This window comes from Phasianus colchicus, chromosome 6 (genome assembly GCF_987193195.1).
Source record: "Phasianus colchicus chromosome 6, bPhaCol1.hap1.1, whole genome shotgun sequence".
Taxonomy (NCBI): Eukaryota; Metazoa; Chordata; class Aves; order Galliformes; family Phasianidae; genus Phasianus; species Phasianus colchicus.
Window position 1 is genome coordinate 13,606,140 of NC_143441.1, and position 24,664 is coordinate 13,630,803.

At 39.5% G+C, this 24,664-nt stretch overlaps 1 protein-coding gene across 1 annotated transcript; it reads right to left on the reverse strand.

Moving 5' to 3' along the window:
- On the reverse strand, positions 1 to 24,540 carry GPD1L (glycerol-3-phosphate dehydrogenase 1 like). Its single transcript, XM_031590261.2, has 8 exons — positions 24,320 to 24,540; positions 19,297 to 19,474; positions 17,814 to 17,954; positions 13,949 to 14,087; positions 12,701 to 12,813; positions 6,593 to 6,826; positions 6,123 to 6,229; positions 1 to 2,975 (listed from the first exon to the last, which is right to left on the reverse strand). Exons 1-8 carry the CDS (start codon positions 24,370 to 24,372, stop codon positions 2,879 to 2,881), a joined length of 1,062 nt encoding a protein of 353 aa, XP_031446121.1. The 5' UTR covers positions 24,373 to 24,540; the 3' UTR covers positions 1 to 2,878.
- Between the last annotated feature and the right edge of the window lie 124 nt (positions 24,541 to 24,664).

Genomic DNA, 24,664 nt, shown 5'->3' on the forward strand with positions numbered 1-24,664 from the left:
TTCCCAAGACAAAATGTTTATTTGTACCAACTCCTCAAATGGGCATACATTCACAATCTTTAAACAAAACAGCGCACACATCTAGGGCAAGCTGATGATAAATCATTAGAAGATAATGCCTTCCTTCGTAATTAATGTTCATAAATGAAGAATTAGTTACAAACTTACAGCTTTGTATGTAAAAATCTTACACAGGGGTTAATGTTTTCAGTAAGACTATTCCAATACTAGGAAAAAGAGTATATGTAAAACAAGATCCTGATAGTTCAGTACCAGTTTCACATCACGGTTTTTAATGAGAAGAAAATGTTAGTGGTGAAAAAATATCTAGTTCCAAAATGAATGGTCTCAAGCACTGAAAAGCAAATATGAATGGTAATGTACCTATAGAAATTAAATTATCTTAGTTAATGAAATCTCAATTTTTGCCTGAAAAGAATGAGAATACCATTACAGACTGGAGGAATGAGTTCCATAAAAAGCTTTCCTCTGGATTTGCCTTTTGAGTAGGCTTTTGTATAAAACCAGAACAATTAAGATGCTGGGGTTTCAGTGGTAGTAGTACTGGAATAAAGAAATAATCTTAAAATATATATTAATTTACCACATTTAGCCCTTTATGTATTTTACAAAATTCTACTGTTCTACATACTGCATGTAAAAAAAAGTTTATATATATATGTATACATACATATAAAGGCAAAGTCGACCAGCGTGGCATTAAAAAAACACCAAAACACAACACAAAGCATAAGCAGACATACTGAAAGTTATGCAGTAATGAGGAGTGTATGCTTCATGTGTGCGTTAGTGTAACAGTGCTTCCAATCTTAAAACACCCTTTTAATCGTCTAAGCAGAGTGTTTTTTTCCACATCTGCTCTACCAGTGATTTTCCCAATCACCACAAATATCTGTTACTTAATTTCTTGCTATCTTTGCTATATTTAGCACAAAATCAGAAATAAGGCAAAATAATCTTTCAGAACCCTGAATATCTGAGGACATTCACATCTTACAAAAATTAATGTAAAATATTACTAAATATTACTGGAGCACAAAAAATGGTACACCTGAACTGAAGCATCTTTCAGTCTATACCAAGACGTCCAAATTATTCCAGAGTAATCCAGGCTGCTTAAGTAAGGATGTCAATTATTCACAGGCATCCCTATTGTCTTAGCAAGTTCTGAATGACAACTTAAAGCTTCAGGATGTGTGTGTGCTCACAATTTCTGGTCTAAAACCACCACCAATGACAGAGAACAAGGTAATCAGTTCTGAAAATGCTCAGAGGTTTGGAGTGGATATTCAGAGGTGATGGGCATTCTTGTGATTGGCTTCATGCTGAGATCTGTAGAACTCGATTCTAACCTTCATCATCCAGCTACAAGAGTGAAATCCACTCTTTATGTACCTAGTATATATTTTACCAAAAAAATTACAGTTCAGTATACAAGGAAACTAAGACAGAAGATTGCATTTACCTACCTTCTCTTGCATCAGCCTTCCTAAAAAAACAACCAAGAAAACCTCCAAAACTACTCTACAAAAATTACATTTTTTTTTTCTGTAATAAATAAAATTAGTCTCCCTGATAAAGCAAAAGTGCCTGAAAAAAAAAGAGTTGAAATATCTAGGGAATAAAAGAGACAGATGTCTTTGCAAAGTTTTCAGGTCAGAAGGACTTGATCCAGCACCCCCTGAAGTTTTATCCAGTGAAAGAGTAACTCCAGAATTCATCTCTCTAGGGATGCTGGTTCAGGACTGCAGACCAGCTGATAACATCAGTCACTGGCAGGCACTGAAATGAATGCCATCAACATAATGGTGTACAACCCTTTTTAAAACTCAAGCATGAGTTACCAGGGAATTCCCTGAATACTCCTGGAGTGTTGTGTGGAGTGCAGCACTTTGTAGTTGATGTTTAAGCTAGAAAAACAGTGTGACAAATTGAGCAATGGAAACTCCTAGAGCATCCTTCGCTACTCACCAAATCATACTAGTGAAGAATGACCACAGGCACAAGACTAAAACGAACCCTAGGTTCCAGGGTTCAGAACCCCCAGGTCAAGGTTACCCATTTGTTTTGGGAAATGGAATTTTTGAGGAGCCAAACAACTGGGAACATCACAGGAAAAACATCGAAATACAAAAATGCAAGGATTAAAAAACAGAAGGGGAGCTAATGATCCCCCTCTAACATATTCCCTTTAAAACAGCGTACTTAAAAACTTTAAATTCAGTTATAAATTGGTTTCAAAATTGTCTGGCAGTTTTAAAGACTTCTATAAGTCATAATATTAATCACCAGAGTTCCCTAGAAGGTCCCTTTAGCCCCCTGAATAACTATTACCACTTCTTTATGCATCAATATTGCTTAAATGAATACAAACATGGAAAACATTAAAATCTTAATGTGTACGTAGAAAAAAAAAATCAAGTTTTAAAAGAATGACTCCTAACATTTCAAGGCTAAAGGCTTGATTCAGTCTCCATGAAAACTAGTGGGACTCTTCCCATAGCAACCAGTGGATTTTGGACTAGGCCTTAACAAGAGACAACAACATATTGTGTTTTACGTGGTAGGAACTCACACAAAGTACACTTCTGTATGGACTGTGCATGTAGTGCAACTTCTGCAGTGCGCTTTTTAAAACAGCTATATTTTAGCCAGTAAAACGAGTCACCAAGCCAACAACACTGCATGCTATGTCAAACTAGGCAGTAAAAGTAAAACCAATACCCATTCAAACACATTCGTGTTGTTACTGTTGCCTAGTGAGCAGCTTTGCAGGAAGCTTAATGATGCATCCACTTGAACTCAAACACAAATTTGAAAGGCAAAAAGCTGCATGAGTACAATGGCCTGATTGATTTTATATGTGCTCTGGATGACTTTGAAGGCAGGATATCATCTCTTTGACAGGCTTCCCTTCATAGCAGATTTGATATACAGCAGTGAATAGTGGAAACCTAAGGAAACAGGGTGGGGGAAAGCAAAGGCAGTGTAAGATTATTCTGTAACATTTTCTTAAAGGAAAGAAACAAAATGGAATGAGGAGAGGGAAGAGAAAGATGGAGACTGAAAAATCAATTTCTTTTAGCATTTGTCAAGCACTCAAGGTGAGCTGAAAAGTGCTGGATAAATACAGAACCTACACGCATCTCTACAATGAGTCACTCTCTCAGAAGCCTATCTAGCTATAATGGAGCCTGCAACATTTATTATGTATGGCACAACTATTAAGTTAGCTAACAAAACCAAAAGAAATAAAACCACATCTTTCTTTGATATTCTTACAGCAGTTCTGGCATGTCAGTTTTGCATTGTATCTCAACAATACTGTGATAATATGCCACAAAGAGACACAAGAAGAAATTGAAGGTCAAGTTTTTAATGATAAGAGTCCAAAATGAAATGTGGATTTTGAAACAGCCATCTCTCTCAATTTTTTTTTTTTTTTGGAGAAGCACATTTCCAACAAAGCACAAATTATTCAGACTATTTTTATAATCTGAAGGGAATCACAGCCAACAAACTTTACGTTTGCTTGCTTTCCATCCCAGACAGAGCTAGATGAGTCCAATTTTCAGACACAGCCTGGTGAATTTCAGGGGTAAATTATCTGTACAGCAAAATAAATGTGCCATTTCAAGGTGGCTAGCAAATTTTTGACATACACACTATTAGTCTGAGTTGTACTTTCTCCTTGAGAAAGTGGTTCCATCAGTGACTCCAAGGTTTTATCTGTATTGCCCAAAGGCAACTCAGATCAGAACTCCCAACCAGTACTGGGCACTGCACATGCATGCCAACGTACTCTGCTGCGACGTGTTATACTGAGCTAACTTTGGCATTACCACATAGCCTGAATCAGACTCCTCAGAAGAAAAGAAAAAGAAGCCATGAGCAATCCAACTGAGAGTACCACTATGGCAGGTACAGCATTGCTGCTTGAACGAATCTCTACTTGCAATATTTTGCATTACTGAGGAAAAGAAGTGGTAGCACAGACATGCTTGGGGATAGACTCCATTTTTTTATGGCTCTTACTGGAAGTGCTCAAATATGAAATGCTGCATTTTGAATTATCTGAAATATTTTCATGTTTTGCTATGAAATGCACATCCATTTCTTTTGATTTATTTTCATGGAAGATAAGATGAAAATAGCTGCAATAGCAGAAAGTATTTCAAGTCAATACAGCTGACTGGGTTTTTGTTTTCACTTCATCAGCGGAACAAAAATTAACAGATAGTCCCATAGCTGTTTGATACTGTTTAGGTTGTAAAGACCTTACTAGGGAATATGCAGAATAAAATATGTAAAGATTTTTGCATTTATTAAAAAACCTCACTTGTTATTCAGTTTGTATGATATATTGGGCTGGGGGCTGTATTTGCTTTTAATATAAAACAAAAAAAGGCAATAAAATCAAATTTATTATGTCTATATGAGAGAGCCACAAACATATTGTGCACCTTTTGGAAAAAAAGCGATTTTCACACAGCTTTAGAAACAGCACTGATGGTCAGCAGAAGGCTCAGAGAAGAAGGACCTCAACTACAAAGCACATCTTGCTGCACAATTCTTGCTTTTTATCACAGAGAACATTACTCAGTTGTACATGTCTGCACAGGGAATGAGGAGTCAAGGCTGAGTGCAGGCTCGTGGCCAGCAAACTCCAACACATCTTATGTCTAAGCACATTAAGAGGGTCAGTTCCACCACTCTCAAAATGAGAAGACAAACTGTGCTGTAAATACCAACAGGCATCAACAGTGTTACCAAGGCTCTTCTGCTGAACCTCACTGACTTGTGAGTATTTTTACAAAGCCTTGGGAGTCTATTTACAGGATGAGAATATGGAGTTTTACTCTCGTGTCCTACCTCTTCACCTTGAAACCATGACTTTTTTACCATGTTCTGTGGTTAAAGCAGCAACAAGCAAGTTCTTGAAAAAAACACTTTGAAAGTTGCTTTCAAAAGTCTTACTGAATGATACCTCGCATGAAGAACCAACACATATGTTGGTGAACCAGAAGACATAAGAACTGTCTGATATCATGTTTTTCACTAAAAACACTGTCCAAACATTCATATAATGTGCTCTATTTGCTATAGGATACAACAGGAAAAAAAAATATAAGAAAGAAAGAGGAAAAAAATAATCTAGCAGTATACTGTCTTATTTAAAGTATCATAAACAGTAGGAACTGAAAGCAATATTTAATTATTTTTTCTACAGTTAGATTAATTACTGTACGCTGCAGAGACAGGCTTAAGTGTCTTACTCCCAGAGAGATGGTTAAAAAATAGGCAATTTAATATAGCTGCTCCATTAAAACTAGATTTTAAAAACTGTTTTGGAAAAAGTAAGGACAAGGCCAGGTCTTCTGACTGGCAGTCATTTATGTTCTGATTTTGTGTCATTTACCAACAGGAACAGATGGCAATAATGCATCCCTTAATCTCATAAGGAGACAACTGTGTGTGTGGTTTTAGGAATCCTATATATGCTGACTCAAATTCAGATGAGCAAGCCAGAACAACCTGCTTAATTTCATACAACAAAACTGATTCAGACAAGCTGATGGCAGGTTTCACCCTTGATCTAACAGAAAGTCAAATAAGGAAAAAGAACTGCAGTATCTAAGCCAGAATCAATGTGGACAAATGCACCTTCTCTACTTAGCTATATGGATCCTTAATAACAAAGCTCCTCTTTTCAGTGATAAGCAATGAATTTACTACTATGAAACAAGCTGCAGAGCCTCATTAAAAAGTCTCTTTAGGGAGCTCAACTTTCATGTGTTTTATTCTTTTCACATGTTAAAACACACTCTGCTGTATCTTCCTACGATAGGAGACAGTAATACATCCTGGTGTAAACAAAAGGGAATTCACAGATTTAGTATCACAGTATTAGCTCTAGAGACGGCAATATTATTTTGAGGTTTCATTCATTGTTTTCTCCACTTTAACTGAGGATTAAGCCACTCTTATTACAGTGATTTGCTTTTGCCAATCCTTCATGAAAAAAGCAAGACCAAAAGTGTAAAAAGAATTATGGAGATAAAAAGGTTCATGCAGAACTGACTTTATCTGTTCTTACTTACTTGTCCAGCATTCCTTTCTGCTTGAGGATGCGATACACCTCTGCAGATGTCTGTGGTCCCTGCAGTTTCTGACCATTCAACATTTCTTGCTCCAATTCTTCAATAGACTAAACAAGAGGGAGAGAGAAAAGAAGAGCTACGATACAGTTTCTGTAAGCTTGACAACACTGTCTGGATGGAAGATGTTACTGATGGTTTCCCTACCCAAAAGTAAACGTGAGTGAGTACGCATATTCTCCTATATTCTTGTCTGCAAATGTTCTCCTTCCTACATCTGCATCTCCCACTGTTTTATCCCTCCAGTTCTTTTTTTTTAAACACCTTCCCACTCATTCTATTCTTGTAACACACTCAAAAGTGAGAGGAAAGAGAAGTACAGCTAACACGTGTCAGAGAGCCATACTATTACTCCAACAAACCAGGAGTGCTTAGTACTTGCAACAGTGGATTTCACCCAGTAAATAAGGTACCTTTCCAGTTTTAACAAATGCTTCTGCTACACGTCGATTCCGGCCACCGTAACACGTTGTGATGAGGTCAGCAACTCCACAACTTTCCAGGAAAGTGGCAGTAGACACCTGACCTTTGCAAAAAATTCTGGCAAAGGCAATCATCTCCATTAGGCCAAGGCGAATAACAGCAGCTTTGGTATTGTCACCGCAACGAAGGCCATCACAGAAGCCAGCTCCTACTGCCACTATATTCTAGTAAGAAGAGAAAAAACAAATGAAAAATTATTCAATCAGAATCCCAGAAGATGTGAATGGACAAGAGTGCAGTGTCCTCAAGAACTGCAAATACTTTATTAATGTAAAACACTTTTTTTTTTTTTTAAGGTTTATGGGATAACTTTAAAAAAGAAAAAAAAAAAGATGCTAAGTCTTACATTAGTAAATTATTTCCAAGTATAAAAGCATAGTTAAAGCTCTGGAACAAGCTGTCCCAGGGACTGTGATGTTGTTTTTATTGACTGTCTTTAAAAACATGCCATACTACACCCAAAGAAGATTTTATCTAAATTAAGCTGTTCCTACCCTGATGTAGAGGTGAAGATAGACTGACATCCATGGCCCTGTACCCAGAGTTTCTTTATGATTACAGTAATTTGAGAAACTTGTATTGACTTTCGTGCCGATATGCTAGGAGGCCAAATTCAGCCAAGCTAATTGCATTCAGCCCTTTTAAGTACATGGAGATCACTTAACAATAATAGTTAATAAAGGCTTCTCAGAAATTTCATCACACAAGAAACCTCTCCTAAGCAAAACCAGTTGTCTTTTTCCTTAGATCTAGTGACAGCTTTCTACAAATAATGTACTGGTTTTTCATGATCAATCATTTGTATGATCAGCTTTTGTTTACAAACATAAAATAGAGATTAGTTCAGAGATGCTTGAGCAAAAGCACTGCAAAAGCTATTTCTTCACCTGTAAAGTAACAAGATCACGTAACAGGAATCAGAGACTACCCATACTTAGTTTGCCTTTACTAAAGAAATAAAAAAACAACCCTCCAAGCAAGATGGGATTCTGAAGACCTGATAAAGAAAACAAGGAAGCAATAGATATAGTATTAGGTTTCTGCAACAGCAATAGCAGAGATCTCAACAGAAACAGAAACAAATACAGGAGACAAAAGCCTTTAACTGTTGCTGAAGATAAAACAGCAGTCAGAAATTGCTACAGTAAGCAACAAACTGATAAATAGCCATTTTTGTTTCAGTTTTTGGACTGTGAGAATGAAAAACTGCAGGTTGTTGCAGCGCTATGTGCCCATCACAGCTTCTCCCCTGTATGAAGTGGATCACTCTTTGCTTTTTAAGTACCAGCAAAGGTCTAAAGGCAGCCCTTACAAACTGCAAACAGAAATTTTGACATCAGATACGACAACAACAACAGATTATCAGACTTAATGCTGGTACTTGAGCTCATCTTGGCTTACATCTTGGCTGTGATCAGACATCTCTTCTAGAGGAACGTCCAATATTTATTCGCTTGGTGGCAAAGTGAGAGAAGTCAAAGAGGTATTCAAAACGTTTTCGGATGGGATAACTCATTTAACTGGAATTCACATGGTCATGAAGTCTAAATGTTTAGCACACAGACAAAAACAAAAACATTTTTGAACAACTTCTGGATGTTTTCCAGTACCTCTTGAACACTCCCGTAAGTGTAGCTTCCCCCCCACTCTGTCAATGCCTGTTTCGACTTCCTTTTCCACTTTGCAGAGACTATCTGATCATAAATTTCAGTACAATTATTACCTATGGCATTTTGTTGACTACTTCTGCCTTTCGCAATGTTTGCTCTTGGAGTAATGCAAATATTGTTTTAAGCAAGTCCTACCATGACTGGCTACTTCTGAGGAGATGGCGTAGGGAGGAAGGGAAGCTGTGATTCCAGTTCTGAATCACTTAGCTCCTCTTTTGGACAATGCCCCCATTGTATGTTCTTGTACACAGCTTGCAAATGAGGAAATAAGACAACCCCTTTTGCTCTTGAATACACACCCACACCTAGGAGATGATTATAACCTGTCAACATAACCCTCAGACCGCACTCGTGAACTTACAAACTCTACCATCTGGTTTCATTTAGATCCTTGAAGAATCTATGACAACTCCTTCCTGCCTAATACACTGCAGAGCAAACTGAATTATGCCACACAGAAAGTTACGTTTTACTGAAAAAAAAAAGCCTCTCCTTTTAAAAACAAAACAGCCTTAAAACTTGATCTTATTTTGGACAGAAAAGTATCTAAGTGTCAAAACAGACAGTTTGCTACTTGAAACCTCTGGTGAGCTTTCTTACTACAGGGAGATGCATAGAGCCTAGTGGCACTAGCACTATAGTAATCACCTAAGAAGCAGACTGTGTGTGTCATCAGCCTTCTATGTGGCAAAACACATTTACTGTATCTGATAAAGGTGAAGTGTACCAGCTCAGCAGTGTACCCAATAAGTTACAACAATTGTAGCCTACAGACAAACCTGCTGTTCCAAAGCTGCAAAAATACCATCAGAACAAACCCCACTTGACTGCAATACAATGTTCCTCTTGGACTGTGGGATTCAGAGCTCTCAAAATCACTTCACGCTTGAGCAGATGTTTCCCCACACTCAGCATTACAGCCTTTTCCATTAAAGTATGCATTCTATGAACAAGATGCACAGGCTGCTTTTATACTGAATACGGTTTTAAGCTATTAAAATACTTTACAGTAACAGCTGACTCTCTGGCTGGTCTCATACCCTGAAGCTCGCACTCGTTGTTCTAGAAAGTGAGCAAGGCCTGGACTCAGTTAATTTATCACCAGGATACTGAAAGGAAACTCCAGAAAAAAAATGTTGATGTCAGGCACAGTGTCCACAGTGTTTTACAGAGTAAGTGAGAAAGTGTATCTTCTATTTGCACATGATCTGCTGCAAGTATGCTAGAAATCACAAATGCAGTAGATGACCCAAGAAACATAGCTAACAAAATTGCACTCTGCTGACACACGTCACTGCTAAGAAATACCCAGCTTCCAGTCCTGCTCTGCTTACTGTAAGTTTGTGGGGTGCTCATGAAGACATTCTCAGAAGCCACTTCTGACCTCTAATTAAATAGGTCATTAAAGGACTATACAGATATTTTAATTCACCTGGGACATCAACTGTTCCTTGATGTAGCGCCACAGCTCAGCACATGAATTTGTAGAAGCCAGGAGGTCAAACAGAGACTCAACAAATTAAGGATAGTATCAGCAGGACTGTTAAAAGAGGCTCAGCATAAACCATTTGCTTGCTCCTGGCAAACCTGAACATAAATCATGGATTTAATTTCCAACTAATCTCAGGAAAGCATAATTACCACAGTCAACTTCTACAGTAGCTAGACTGACTATCCGACAGCAATTGCCATAAACAAACTTCACAGGAACACCTCTGTAAATGAGAATGCTGGGTTACATGCTCTGGTAAGCAGCAAATCACTTATATTTCTTTGCTTAAGGTTAAGTTGTAGCCTTAAGGTCTAGAGAAAGACCTGAAGCTCCGCTGGGAAAGGCAACCATAGCTGTGGTTCTTTCTCCTTCCTGCAAGAATTGTTGCCCACGCCTTGGTCCTTGTTCCAGTCACCTTTAAGTACTTCCTAGGACAGCCCCACATTGTCTGGCAAATGGCAGCTGAAACCCGAGGGTACCCTGAGGTTGGGCTGCCCATAAAGACATCCAGGGACTTTGAACCACCCACGTTTGAAACTGGTTCATTCCTGAATTCACTCCTTAGAAAAGGCTGCCGACTAAATGTGAAATGTGCTTCAGTCCTCAAAAGAAAAATTCCTCATAGAAAACCCTCCAAGCACATCCTGTTCCTACAGCCAACAAGTTACTGGAGACAGATGTTCTTCTTCAGTATCATCGGGTTTTTTAAAATGACTGCCATTATCAGTCTCTCAGCTGATGCAAGACTGCAGTTTCACTGCACCTATTTCTATACTTCAATACATCTCCATCTGCCCATTGTCACAAAATATAAACACAGTGAACGAAGTGGATATTCAGTCTATACATGCACATATATAAATAGCAATAAAGCATGTGTTCATGATCACCCAGCTGCAATACCTATTATTACAGTCTGAATTTAAATATGCATCAAAAGACAAATTTTAAACCTAAAATTATCATTACTGTGAAGAAAAGCTGAGCTCAGAGCACTCTCTATTATCCTTCTGTATTTTTTCTCCCAACCTTTAGGCAATCATCCACGCTGAAATCTTCCTTGCTTGCAGAAATAGAGTGAGGTAAGTACTGAGGTAGCCTATAGTGCCAAGTGAATCAAGAAAAATCTCCTGTTCCCAAGCAGGTACATATGGAAAAATGCAGAAGCTGGAAGGATATGCTTTTCTCCCACCGTGGCATTTCTCATTCTTTAAATACCTCTACAGGAATTGCTTTTACTATTTCTGTAAGAAAAAAGCAAGTTTGGACAAGCACATGCACCTGCTTGCTTCTGAATTCCAAAATGTAGTTTGCAGGGATGCTCCTGTCAGTCTGATGCAGCATCACTACAGAAAAAGACCAGACCCTCTCTTTTCATGCCCGTCTCTTTACACAACACAGTACTGACATCTTCTGAAATAGGAATTGTTTTCTTCCCTCAAGTTAAGTAATGCTAAGTTTTATTATTTCTCATGAAGTAACTTTGCAAGTCTAATAAAGAAACTGTCAGTCAACAAAGGCTGCACTTGAGAGTTCGTGATTTTCAATCAGGTACGAAATACTAAGATCAACTTGTTTTAAAATACCAGCTGTAATTCACATTTTTCTTTAGTCACACCATGCACTTCTTTGGAAGTTTCAGCTCACTTAACAAAATACACCACAACCAACACCAAATGATCAGTGCACATAAAATATATACAGCTTTTTAGAAATGCAACTACAGAGCTCAGTCTGCAGGTTGCAAGATGAATAATGGAGCAGGAGGGAGGAACAAAACAACCTTACAAAAAACCCACAAAGTTTGACCTCAGCCCTTTTTCAGGTCAAGAAGGACAATTGATTTAAATTATTCTGCACTTCCAAAGAAATATTGGTCTGTCGCCTGTCTGGGACTTCTATAATGGAGTTTGAGTGCCTGCTGACTAACTGCTGATTTAGTCCAGAGAATTTTCTAGAGGAAACAATTGTCAGGGAATTAACTCACATATTAAGCAAGAATTCAAGATAGTCAGAAAACACCAGGCTGAGCAGATTTAAAAATAAAAAATAAAAAACCTGTACCGTTTGTTTTTTGACTTATTTCATGGGTCTATATTCTCTCCCACTAACCTTGCTTATCACCACAGCAGCAGTTTCAAGCAATGGCTGTGGAGCCACATTATGAACTCTACAAATGCTTCCATGATAGTTAGCAGATAATATGAACTATTGGCCAGGGTCTCAAGCCACTAATGCTTTCCCTTCATAAATGGCCTGTCAGTTAACCTAAAAATATATCAGTATGTTTAAGCTAACTTTGGCTTCCTGTCAATGTCAATTTTATTACCAAAAAATAAAATCCAGATAAATAACTCTCCAAAACAGCTCTTTTTCCTATTCAAGTCATTTTTATATGTGGTCATACACATGAATTTTATGTGTTTTATGTCAAGAAAGTTTAACACAATAAAGCTCACATTAAATAAGTCAGTGGAGAGCAGAATATTTCACTCATCAAGGATTAATACCGACTTCTCACTTTATTTTGGTGAATGCACCACTGTATAACAAAAAAGTGAACTAAGATGTATTTAGAAATATTTTGACCAATGAGGTCAAAATGAGGAAATTAACACTTGTTTTGTGATTGCATGTAAGAGAAGTGAAAGATGCAGAAAGAGAACTTAAGAGATAATGAGACAAGTGTCTAAAAGCCAACTCACTGAACATGCTGCTGCCTACTTTCACATCTGGTTCTTCAGGGAATGTTATGTAACAATTTTATACATTATATAAAGTACAATAAGCTTGATTCTTTAAATGAAAATATCTACTTTTTTTTCTACGAGGATCACTGTTCCATCTGTGCAAAAACTGCAGCCTGTTACTCTTACCTTCAGAGCACCACAGAGCTCAACGGTGTCTGCATCATCTACTACAGTTATTCGGAAGTTTGGAGTCTGCAGGAGTTCTTTGAAGAGAAGGCCATTTTCCAAGATCTTGCTGCCTGTTGAGAGAAAAAGGAAGGATAAAAACCACCAATTAATAATTGATTTGGGTATTATTTAGTCTTTCCTGCACAAGTTTGACTATTTGGAAGTAGAGATAAGGTTGTCATCCTAAACAAACTCCTTCACACTTAAAAGCTCTGTATGCTGAGTTTCTCTGGATTCATAATTCATTGCCTGCTCATCAAGAGCTTCCAAATAGTAATCCCATTAATTCTCTATACTCTCTTTTTTTCTTTGATCTTTCTCCTTAAAATAACAATTAATAATAAAGCAAAGGTAAATTTGGAATAGAGCAGGTGCAGTTCTGCCAATTTTTTTAAGGCCTTCATTCTAGAAGAATGCCTACTGATAAAGGCAGGTCAAGGACACTGTATAAACTAAGCATGTTGACATTCACAGCTGTTTATAAACATGGAGAGGTAATGCAACCATTCAAAAAATAAGTTAAAATACAGAACCATTAATAAGAAGTTAGTAAGCTAAAAAAAAAAAAAGCACAAAACTGTAAAAATAAACACTGAAAAAATAACATAAACTCTCTATTGTATATGAGTACATGTAAGTGTATACATACACACATATGCTTATCCAGAAACTGTGACATGCAAGATGAGAAACATCTTTGTACTGCAGAGCTTACAGACACCAAGACACCAACACAGAACTGAACCCATTCCTAGCTTTGGGGTGAACTAATTACTTGGAGAACTCAAAAAACACTGACACCTACACCTAAAAAAAGACATTTATAGGTACCATCTGTGACCATCTGAGCTGGAATACAGAATATATAATCATTTATATATATCAAGCCATGCAGACCCAAGAAAAATCATAAGAATAGCAATAAAATAAAGCAGCTTGCTAGGTGAAGGGTGATCAAAAATGTGCATAGCATTTCACGTGCTAAGGTCAAACTCTTGAGAGATGTGTTAAAATTGCACTCATCCCTCCCACTACTCCCAGTATTCTCCCATTACTTTTGGACATGTAAACATTCTGGGAAATTTAACATTAAAAACAGAAAGAGCCCAGAGCTTCCAATGCTGAAAACAATGAAATTTCAGCTATTGGTGCACACCTGTGAGGAGGAGAACATACTTACAACACTGTTATTACTCAGGACATTACCTATTGTGGTTTCACAGAATTTCTCTGCTGCCACTTCATTGGCAATGTTTGCTCCCATCAGCACACTGATGTCTATTCCCATCTTCTCTCGAATAATGTCAGAGATCAGTTTCAGTCCCTCTGGGCCTTCATCTATTCCCTGCAGCCAACATTAAATGCAATTATTAGAAAGATAGTCAGTAGACACAGTAGAGAAGAAAGCATAGCACAATTATTCTTGTCCATGGGCACTGCACCCAGGCCTGTCCAGATAGAGACTAAAGATGAAGAATTTCCTGCTTTGCTGCTATGCCAGTAAAGCTTCTGCTATTGCAACTTGTCCAAGCACCTTAAGAGTTAGGACTAAACTACCAACCGGGAGGGGGATGATGGTAACATTGTTATTCCCATTCTCAACAACAGTTCTGACCCTCAGAAGTGCTGAACTTAGCTGTCTTTTCCAATCTTATTGATTGTATGACATTCAGCTCTGTTCAGAATTTCAGCTGCTTATCACTATATCCCCACTAAAAATAGTTAAGTGTCACTGATGCATCATTTGTGAATCAGGCCTACACTTGGATCTGGAAATGCACCCCAACTCACAAAGAGCATCTCACTGACTCCTGTTTAGAGGTACCTGAACAGAAACATCAGAGACTGATCCCCTCCTGTATAACTCCAACAGCAGTTCACTCATAGAGATGCATTTTAATCAGCTTAAGAATACTGCACATGAAATAGCAGTTCGTGGATATGAAGAAAGCTGAACAACTCAGAATACTTTAACTTATAAGGATATTTTGGATTGTCATTTATAAAGCACTCTTCACGAAAGGTGAAAGTAGGGGGAGAAACAGGACTTTACAGATTACCCTAGAGATTAATGCTGCAATGGAGAACACAATCTGGTACCTGAATGGCTTGAATCATAAACACAAAGTAAGACCACTTTATCTTCAAAAAAGCATTCTCCTACTTTGCAGAATGAGATAAGGGATTTTTTTTGAGCTCTTAGGACAGGGACATGGTCTTTGTTTCCTACAGTACGTAAGCTTTATTCAGTACTACTTCTTAATGTTGGGAAGGCATGATAATTTTTAATTTTATGCCTTAAGGCAAAAAGGCAGTGTGATCCACTACTGCTACTACTACTACTATACACACACACACATTTGTATGTTGTCAGTAGTGGCATTTCAGACATGCAGCGTTTTGCATTTTCACAGACCAGAGGTAAGAGCCCTTGCAAAACATCGTACAGCTGAGAGACAACGAAGTGCCTACATAACAACAGCCAACAGAACAACAGTCAACAGTACATGCATTTCTGCATTACTTTTTCAAGCACTTAATGCACACTCCTCTTTCTCATCTTTTATGAGCCACAGAAAAAAGAATTTGAAAGCAAGCAGACACATAAATATTGCATTTCCTCCTCAGAGTACCAAGATGTTCCCATGAAGTAACTGCAAGGCCTCTCCCCCATCCTCCTGGCAAATATAAATAAACAGAAAAACATACACACATTGGGAACAACTCCAAAAATTGAGATATGTACACGACAATTATTCATCCACGCAAAACCTGATGAAAGAGGCTCAGGTGCCAAAACCCAGCTGTGCTATGAAACAAATGCAACTTCTGACAAGTCAAGGAATGCTGCACCTGTTTCTTGAAGAGCCAAGTCCAACACAGAATGACAGACAGCAGGAGGAAAAACAAACACTCCCCACCCCAAACCAAGGGCAGCAATGATCCCTGGGCAATGCAAGTCCAGTTCTGTGGTCTCACCCGCTGGTCATAATGCCTGCCAATGCAATTCCTGAGGCCTGTGTACAGATGGATGAAAATGAGCTCAATGCTGAGGCTGCCTGAGGAGACTTCAAGTGCTCTCTGATTCCCCCCTCCCTGCTGAGCTGCACCCTGTGTTGTGTATGATCCAGGTTCCATCCATCTGCACAATCATTTGTTAGGTTTTCATAGATACTGTTAATCAATACTCATGTAAAGCAACATTTTGAATGGGAACGCAGATTACCTAGCAGGCAAACACCTTTATTTCCCAAAGACTCCATTTTATTATAAGGCTTTGCTTGAAAATTTGACTGTTAAAAAAAAGGAGAACAGAAAAACGAAGGAAGACTACAGATGACACACTGCTAACTTGCTAAGCAATTTAGAAAGCAACGAAACAAGAGGTCCCACAAGTGACATTTTTCAGAGAACTGCACTTTAACTGCCAAAGTTAACACAAACCTCTTTAATTGCATTAGTGGTGAGGTGAGCATAATGAGACTGCTAAAATATGACCTTAATGAAAACAGCATGCATAAAGAAGCTGCAAAAGTAGGGGAAAGAGTGCATTCTTGCCTCTATTATTAGTTTCAACGTTGCATTCTATTTCTACCCTTTCTTCTTAAATGATACTTTTAATGATGCAGTTATAGCTTTTGATAAAAGCTAACATGTTTCACATTCTCCTGAAAAAAAACCCAACCTGAGAGACATCACATCATTTCTTTCTCAAAAAGCACATCCCAGTAAGACAAGGAAATGTGCCTACTATGCAATTCTGCCTTGCATGGCAGGTGTCATTACTTTACCTATACTAGGGCAAGTAGGGTTATGTACCCTCTTCCTATTTCTTTTTTTTTCACATAGCTCTTAATCAACACTCCATTAAGGCAGGCACCTGTAATCAATACTCTGAGCAGTACTCCCAAAGGAATGCAGGCCCAGGTCCTGATTTCAGATGCGCTGACATAAATCCTCATCTACTCCACCAGTTTAATCAGAGTTGTTTCCAGCATTAGGGATATAAGAACATAAATCACATTTTGCAAACTATAGAAGAATAAAGATTATCTTGAGCTTACAGGAGAAAGAGGCATAAACCGACAGCTTCAAAGCAATGCAAGTTTTATAGCTTTAGGGCATCTAGATAGCTGTGTGGTTTGGGTGCTATGTATTCAGCTCTTTTAATGCTGCTTCATTTTATCCTTCCACCATATGGAAAGCTTTTCCACAAAATGCTGCAAGTGCACTCAGGAAGCATTACTTTTTCATACCTCTCAGTAATATATCAAGCCAGCACCGACAAAGTAACACAAATTTGATGGGTTTAGTCAAACTAAAGACAAACTTGTGGTCAGCAGTCATAGGGTCTTTTTGTACTTTTCTTTTCCTTCTTTTGTCTTTTTGAACCAAAGATCCTTAAATGATCCACCAATTGATTGTTTGCCAGAAATGACAGCAGACAAGGGAATATGTGCTGAGAAAATGGTCTACTCTTAACTAAGTAGAAAGCATTCTTGATAACCTCAGAGGAACTAAAAAAAAACACAGCACAAGAGAAGAAACATTTAAAACTTCTATCACCCAAACCATAAAGCCTCCAATGAAACACTTACTTCCTACACCTCAGCCCCACTCCAAGTTCCCATATCTGAACAATCTTTTTGGGCCATGCTGAACAATCTCTGTTGTTGCAACATAATCTATCACATGAACAAGAGCTCAGTCACACAGAATTCTCCCAGTAGTTCTTAAAATGATTAACTCAGTGTGTGGGATGAGCATTAACAATCAAAGCATTATGCTTGTGCTCTGCTCTCCATCTAATGATGCATTTGGAAAAAAGAAATAACAGACTGCAAAGCTTGATGGTGCAAAACATATTCCTCTTCCCTTTCTTTTCAAGTCTTGTGAACAGCCTCATTTTCTTCTTCCACTAACGACTGAGACAAATTCCAGTGTTGCACCTCAAAAGGTTTAATGGAACAATCTAGGGAGTAGCACAGAGTTTTCATACTAAACTCCAAACTATCTTGTTTTAGAAAATCCCAAAACATATTATGTTCTTTATGCACAGTATTTGCTATACCTTTATTAAAGTTATACCGAGAGCTTTCTTGGGTACTCGTCCTGTGATTTCATCGCAGACCTTATGAATGAACTGATGAGGAATGACAAAAACCAACAAGTCTGCATCCTGTACAGCTTCATTAAGGTTTGGGACAGCAACCTATGGAGGAAGGGGAAAGAAAGACCACATAACTTCTTAAAATTTACCCTACACACAAATGTTCTTAGGTTAGTAAAAGCACATTTGGGTTGTATACAGAATGCTATAAATTACTGAGCTTCATAATCGAAAATAGTAATAACACAAACATCCCAGAAAAGCCAAAGAATTAGGGTTTTCAGGTAAGCTATTACGTGCCCTGAAAGAAGCATCTTCACAGTCACAAGTACGGTTAGTGTAAAAAAAATTCAAAGTGCACCCTAACATTCAAACAAGTATTTTGAGTCAGAAAATATCAAATAAGAAGCTGTCTTGTCTTTGACAAAATGACCTGAATTTTTGATACATTATTGCATTGGGAAAACTTGTTTCCTTAATTAGTTCCTTGAACAATCAAATTTCTTCCCCAGTCCTCTTATATGCTCTACTTCATATTCCTGCTCTCTGCACTTTTACAATGTGTTTACTCTTTACAAAGGTGGCTTACTTTGAAAACACTTCATGGATTCCACTTAACACTTGATGACCATCACAAAATAACAAAGATTTAGAATCTAGGAAGAAGCTTAACCCACAGGTAAAGAAGAACAAATGTGAATGAGAAGGTAGAGAACAGGAGAAACATCGTTCTTGCTGTTAAAGGCTAGGGGAATGGGACTGTTAAAGACAAGACAAAAAACAAAACAGAAAAATCCAAAACCCTGCAATTGATGGCAATTCATGTTTTTCCTGCATAAAATCTTTACTGAGCTGCCAACTGCTGCAGACTTTTCTATGAATGTTTCTGGGGCAAGATTCCCCAGCAAGCCACCCACTGGCATGTTATGCCAACACAGAGTGTCTGTGGAGTTCCACTGTCCTGCCCTGGCAGTGCTACATCTAACACACTCACCCGATTGCACATAGCAACAAGGAATCAGATGAACCCAAGTGGTTTGCAGAAATAATCTAGTTCTCATCCTGAAGAATACTTTAAATCCCTTCAATTCTAATTGACCAGCCAGCTCCCTTCCAAATTTGAGGCCAAATTTTTATGTTGAACGTGCTAATAGCCATTAATCTTGCTCTCATTTTCAATTTACTTCCACATAGAGAAACTGTAGTAACGTAAAGACAATAAGAGCAAGGCAAAACAAACAAACAAACAAACCAACAATAAAAAAGTACAGTATGTTGGATTTACCTGTAATTGAACTTGTGCAAGTCTCTGATCTCAACAGTATGTAGTTTGAAATATTATAAAACCTAACAATGTTAGAAAATAAATTTCTATTTCCATTCACAGCGTGAGAGATATTCCCTCTGCTCTGTAAATATATCAAATTTAGCTTCCGTGCCTTACCACATTATCTGGCAGCTTGTATCCAGGGAGATATTTTACATTTTCATGTTCATTATTTATTATATCTGTCAGTTTTCTCCCATTAATATTCTCCTCGAAGACCCACATCTTCACTGTGGAAGCAAACTTTTGCAATTTTTTTACATTATTGCCTATTATTTTGGCAACCGCAGAACCCCTGCAGGAAAGAAAACAAAACAAAAATATTAAAAACACATTAAATAATAATAATAAAAAAAGATATTGCCCAAGAAAAAGAGACTGTCTTTTAAATAAACAGAAGCTCATGGGTTATTGGACCAATTACTACTCGGCATTTCTGACCCAGTAAAGCAAGTGGAAAATACACCAGTCATTCACACCTGCTGCTTTCTCTCAAACAAATATGTCTAGAGTACAAAGGACAGAAGCATTTGTTTGCTTACTGGCTATGCAGTGGGAGTTTGGGTTACTGTATTTCCACAAATCAAAAAGATTATACCTTCAATGCAGTGGTAAAGGTGGCATATTAAATTTTTTAAAACCGGATCAGTTTCACCTTTCAGAAATGGCAATTTTTCTTTGCTAAGGTGACTAATTCTTCAATTTCTGCAGAATACCAACGTGCTCTTAAAGCCAAGAAGCATTTATATTTTGCATAATTTATAAGACTTATGGTCACCCTGCCTGTCTCAAAGAATTTAATTATTGCAACAGCATCTTCTGCATCTGCAGGCAGACAATTCTATCACTGATCTTCCCAAGAAAAAGCACACGATAAAACCTGTAGGATGATGATCATCTTTACTGCTCAAATCTCTATGCAACCATTAAATTAAAAAGAATTACTGAGTTGTACACGTGATGAGGAATAAACAACCTTTTCTTCTATTCCTAGCCTGAATGTTGTATGGAATTAAAAGATATGGTTTTACGAAGCCTGTTTCTCTAGCTTGCTCTCCTGAGACAAGAAGGCTTCATAATTACAGATAACATATATGGCAGTAAAAAAAAAAAACCAACTGGAAAGATGTGACAAAAATACAGAGTGACAAGTCTGATGCTTCCCACTTCTGCAGATTTCCTCATCTCTTTCATGGTTGGCAGCTGTGTCCACAGTGAGGGGTTGGAACTGGAAGATCTTTGAGGATCTTCTTAAGTTGAAAGATCCCTTCCAATTTAAGCCATCCTATGATCCTATTATTCTATAATCTCTCCATTTAAATTTCTGATACCCTGATTTCCTACAGCCTGGTGCTGGGGTGGTGAAGTGGGGAGGAATAGCACACGTTATTATAAGGTACAAACACTTTCACTTTACAAAAAAATACTCCACCTGAGGTAAACCTTCTTCAGGCAAACCGTAAAAGACTGGAACATGTCTCCCCAACAGCACTTCACACACCAGTGAGCCCTTTGGGTTCAGGTAGCCCTTACTGAGCTCTCACACCAGGTCTGATGCTCACGGGGAATTCTCCCTGCAATAGCAGACAGCTCACCAGCCCCATCCTCTAGGCTGCAGACCCCACACTGAGAGTGATGCTCTATACAGCACAGGTGTGTGTGTCACAGAAAGCAGGTTGAGTTCCTTGAGCAAGAGCAAACTATGACAGACTTCTATATAAAGCCTGGATCCTGGTAAGTCACTGTCTTCAGTTCTGAACTTCCATACACACTGCATGTTTGATGTCGATAGAGACTGAAATAACCAATTCAGCAACTGCCCAACTGGGATTTTCAGTTTGCCAGCATAACACTCAACAGCATGTGCTTCTTCATCAAGACATTAATTCTATCATAACGTAGCACTTAAACATCTTAGCTGCCTTTTTTAATACCACAATCTAGGGCTGCAAGAAAAGTGAAGAGTTGTCTGGTTCCTGAATTCAAGAATGTTCTTTCGTCTGACTGCTGTGGTTCCCCATTTCCTGTCCTGTTGCAACAACTGCTGTACCAGAGAGCTTAGCAAGGTCAAACAGCTGACTCCAAGATGGCTTACGGTGAAATACCAGCTCCCCACACCTGTTAATTCAACAGACTGTATTCTCTTCTATGTCCTACCACTCCTTAGTATGTACTCTGGAATCACTACTGGCATTTCTGGCTTGTCTTGTAGCGCACTCCTGACACATCACAAGGCAAAGGAACTCCAACTCCTGCCACTTAATTCCTAATAATAGTAGATCTAGCGTGAGCTAGGTTGAAATCCTGGTGCCTACATCTGATCAGTGACAGAAAGATATCTGCAATGAACGGAGCCCTCACAAAGCTTAGCCTGATGTGCTCCAGCTGTCAGGTAATTCTATTTAAATAATGCAACAGTTCTCTGCCCTGCAATGGGTACCAAGGGCAGGGCCAGGCTCAATCCCATACAAATCTTATTTAACACTTTTTAAAGACCAGTCTGAAGCTCACTGAGCAGGATCATACACTTCGTCTCCTGTTCTTCACTATTAATGTGTTCTAATAGTTCTCATTTCCCCACATTGTTTTAAAAGTTAAAAACTTAATCCAGAAACTCCTAAACTTGCCCTGTTATCATCACTAGTGGATCTGCAGTATGCAAACGCACATTGTATCATCAGCCCTATCACTTTTTCCTAAAAATAAATCTTCTCAGTTAAACCGTAAGTTTTATCTCTGGCTTTTCTGCAGCAAGCTCCCAGCCATATGAATCCTTCTGTCCCAGTACGTGCACCCACCTTTCCAAATCCTACAGTCCATGCTCAAGTTAGGCAAGTCGATTAACTAAGGGCTGGCTGTAGCAAATGGCACAGGCATAAATTCTGGTCCCACAGCCTTTGTTAACTTGTCCTGAAAGCACTATCAAATAAGAAGGCTACAATACATGTCAGAGGCAGTGCTTGTGGTATCCTAACTGAATCTGGCCACTATTCTTGAACTCTGGGGCTCTAAGGCATATATATTCCCAAGGTGTATGCTCTTTGCTTTCAAGCAAGGGTTTATTATTATCATTATTATTTTCTAAGGATTCTAATTCAATCACTTATCTTCTAGCTGAACAACTACAAATGGGCAAAGAGAAGAACGCACAACTCCTGCTCTTCCACACCTTTTTAAAGCCATCTGTCTGGATCCACGATCTTGCAGCAGATCTCAGAGACCCTGCCAAGCTAACTGCATCGTTAAGGTGACCTTCCCCAGTCACACCGGCCAAATGAGTTTGGAAGCTGTTTGTTACCCAAGGTGATTAGTTCTGACCTGTCACTGTTGTGCCAAGCTCCCTTCGTATTTTTTTCCATCCCAGATATAGGTGAAAGGGCTGTGAGAAAGCAAAGGCATTCAATCCTACAGTTACTTGCAGGACAAGATCATCTCACAGAGATCTACAGAAACCCTCCAGTCTCCAAACTGCGGCGCTCAACCCAGTTCAACTGCATACATGTTTACATTTTAGTCAACACCAGGCACACTCCTGTTACGTATGTTTTATAAATACAACACCCCAAAATATCATTAATAATGCACATATAAGTGCTTTAATTTCCTTCTCTTTCCTTGCATTTGATCATTAAACATTTCCATTTTAGGACCACAGGCCCGAATTCAATAGAAATGTTGATCCACTATGAAACAAACTCACGGAATAATTTGTAGGTATTGCCTGCTAGCTACAATCACATGTTTATGTACTTTGTTTTCACCTGACTAGATCTGTTTAATAATGTCAAAAGTATCTAATGGGATGGATGCTTGAGTGGCAAAAGAACCGTATCTGCAGTGTCTGTAGTCAAATTATCTAGGGAACTCTGTGCTAGATTTCAAGTGTGGAAGAAGAGCAACAACAAAACAAATGCCAAATCACACAACTCCTTTTGACACAAACTGCAATGCACAACACAGAACCACAGAATCATTAAGGTTGGAAAAGATCTCTAAGATCATCCAGCCCAACCATCCACACCTACCAACAATACTGCTCACCAACTGTCCCTTAGTGTCACATCCACACATTTCTTGAACACCTCCAGGGACGGCGGCTGCACCACTTCCCAGAGCAGCCCGTTCCAGACAGCCCTAAATCAAACAGTTACATTTCAGTCGTCTTCTGCCTTTATAATCATCTTGCAGTCCATCTTACAGCCAGCAAGAGGAAAGCTGTGCTGACACACCTGTCATTCCCTCAAAAACCCATAACAGTGAAAAAAAAAGAGTTCTGCAGCTGCTATTTTTTTGAATTATGCAAAACCACCACAAAAGCCAATGGCAAGGGATGAGGAACAAGCCCGAGATTGCCTCTACAAGCATCACATTTTGTTCAGCAAACTGTAGGACCTCGCTCTTTGGAAAACGGAACTTCCGTGAAGTTAGATTTAAAATTGAAAAAAAAAAAAATAACACTACAGAAGTAACATATCCCTAGCATTACTAAATAAAGTGGCAAACTGTGAAGACATTCACATAACGCGTTGTACTTATTCACTGCAAATAGCATGTAGGGTAAAAGTGGTGCTTGGGAACGATAAATGGAGGGAGGGAGACAAAGAAGGATTACAAACACCATATTCTCCCCAGGGATGTTATGTTCAGCAAACAGAACACGTGCCTGTGGCAGCTGGATGGAAGCGGACCGCCGCAGAAGTTAGCAGGGACCGCCACGCTACCAACTACGCTCGGGATCCCGAACGCCTCCATCAGCTGATAGATCACACTACAAATGCCAGGTTAAAAATATCCCAAAGTAACACCTTCACTGAAGGCTCGAGAAGACAGAAATGACGCTCGATTCCGCAGCTTCTTCCTCCGTTCGCTTCGGGGAAGCACCTCGGAGAGGGAGCGCGGCGGGACGAGCCCGTCTCGGCAGCCCGGACGCCCGCCACAGCCGCCGCCCCTCCCGCAGCCGCCGCGGGGTCTCACCGGCCGCAGCCCCCCCCCAACCCCCGCCGCCACCCCTCGCAGCCGAGCCCTGCGGAGCGGGCCGGAGCACCGCGCCGCGCGGCCGGTGACAGCAGGCCCGGGCGGGGCCGGCGCTGGGGAGGCTCGTCCCGGGCCGGCGCTGCGGTCCCCTCGGGGCGGCACTCACCAGTTCCCCGAGCCCACGATGCACACCCTGAGGGGCGCCCCGGAGAGCGCCATGGCAGCGCCGCCCGCGCCCCGCCAATGGCCGCGGCGAAGGGCTCCGTGACGCGGCCGCTTCGCGCTTGCCCGCCTCCGCCGTCAGCGGTTCCTCTCACCTCCCTCCGTCCCTGCGGCTTGCCGGGAAGTGTAGTTCCGTCCCGCTACTGCCCGCGTCGCCCATCCCCTCCTCCTTGCCTGCCGTGTGAAGGGGCACGGCGGGATGCTGCCATTTTCGGGGGGTGCTGACCCAGGCCGCAAGTCGCACCGGCACTTTGCCCCGTTGTGGTGGTCAGTTTTCTGTTCAGATAAT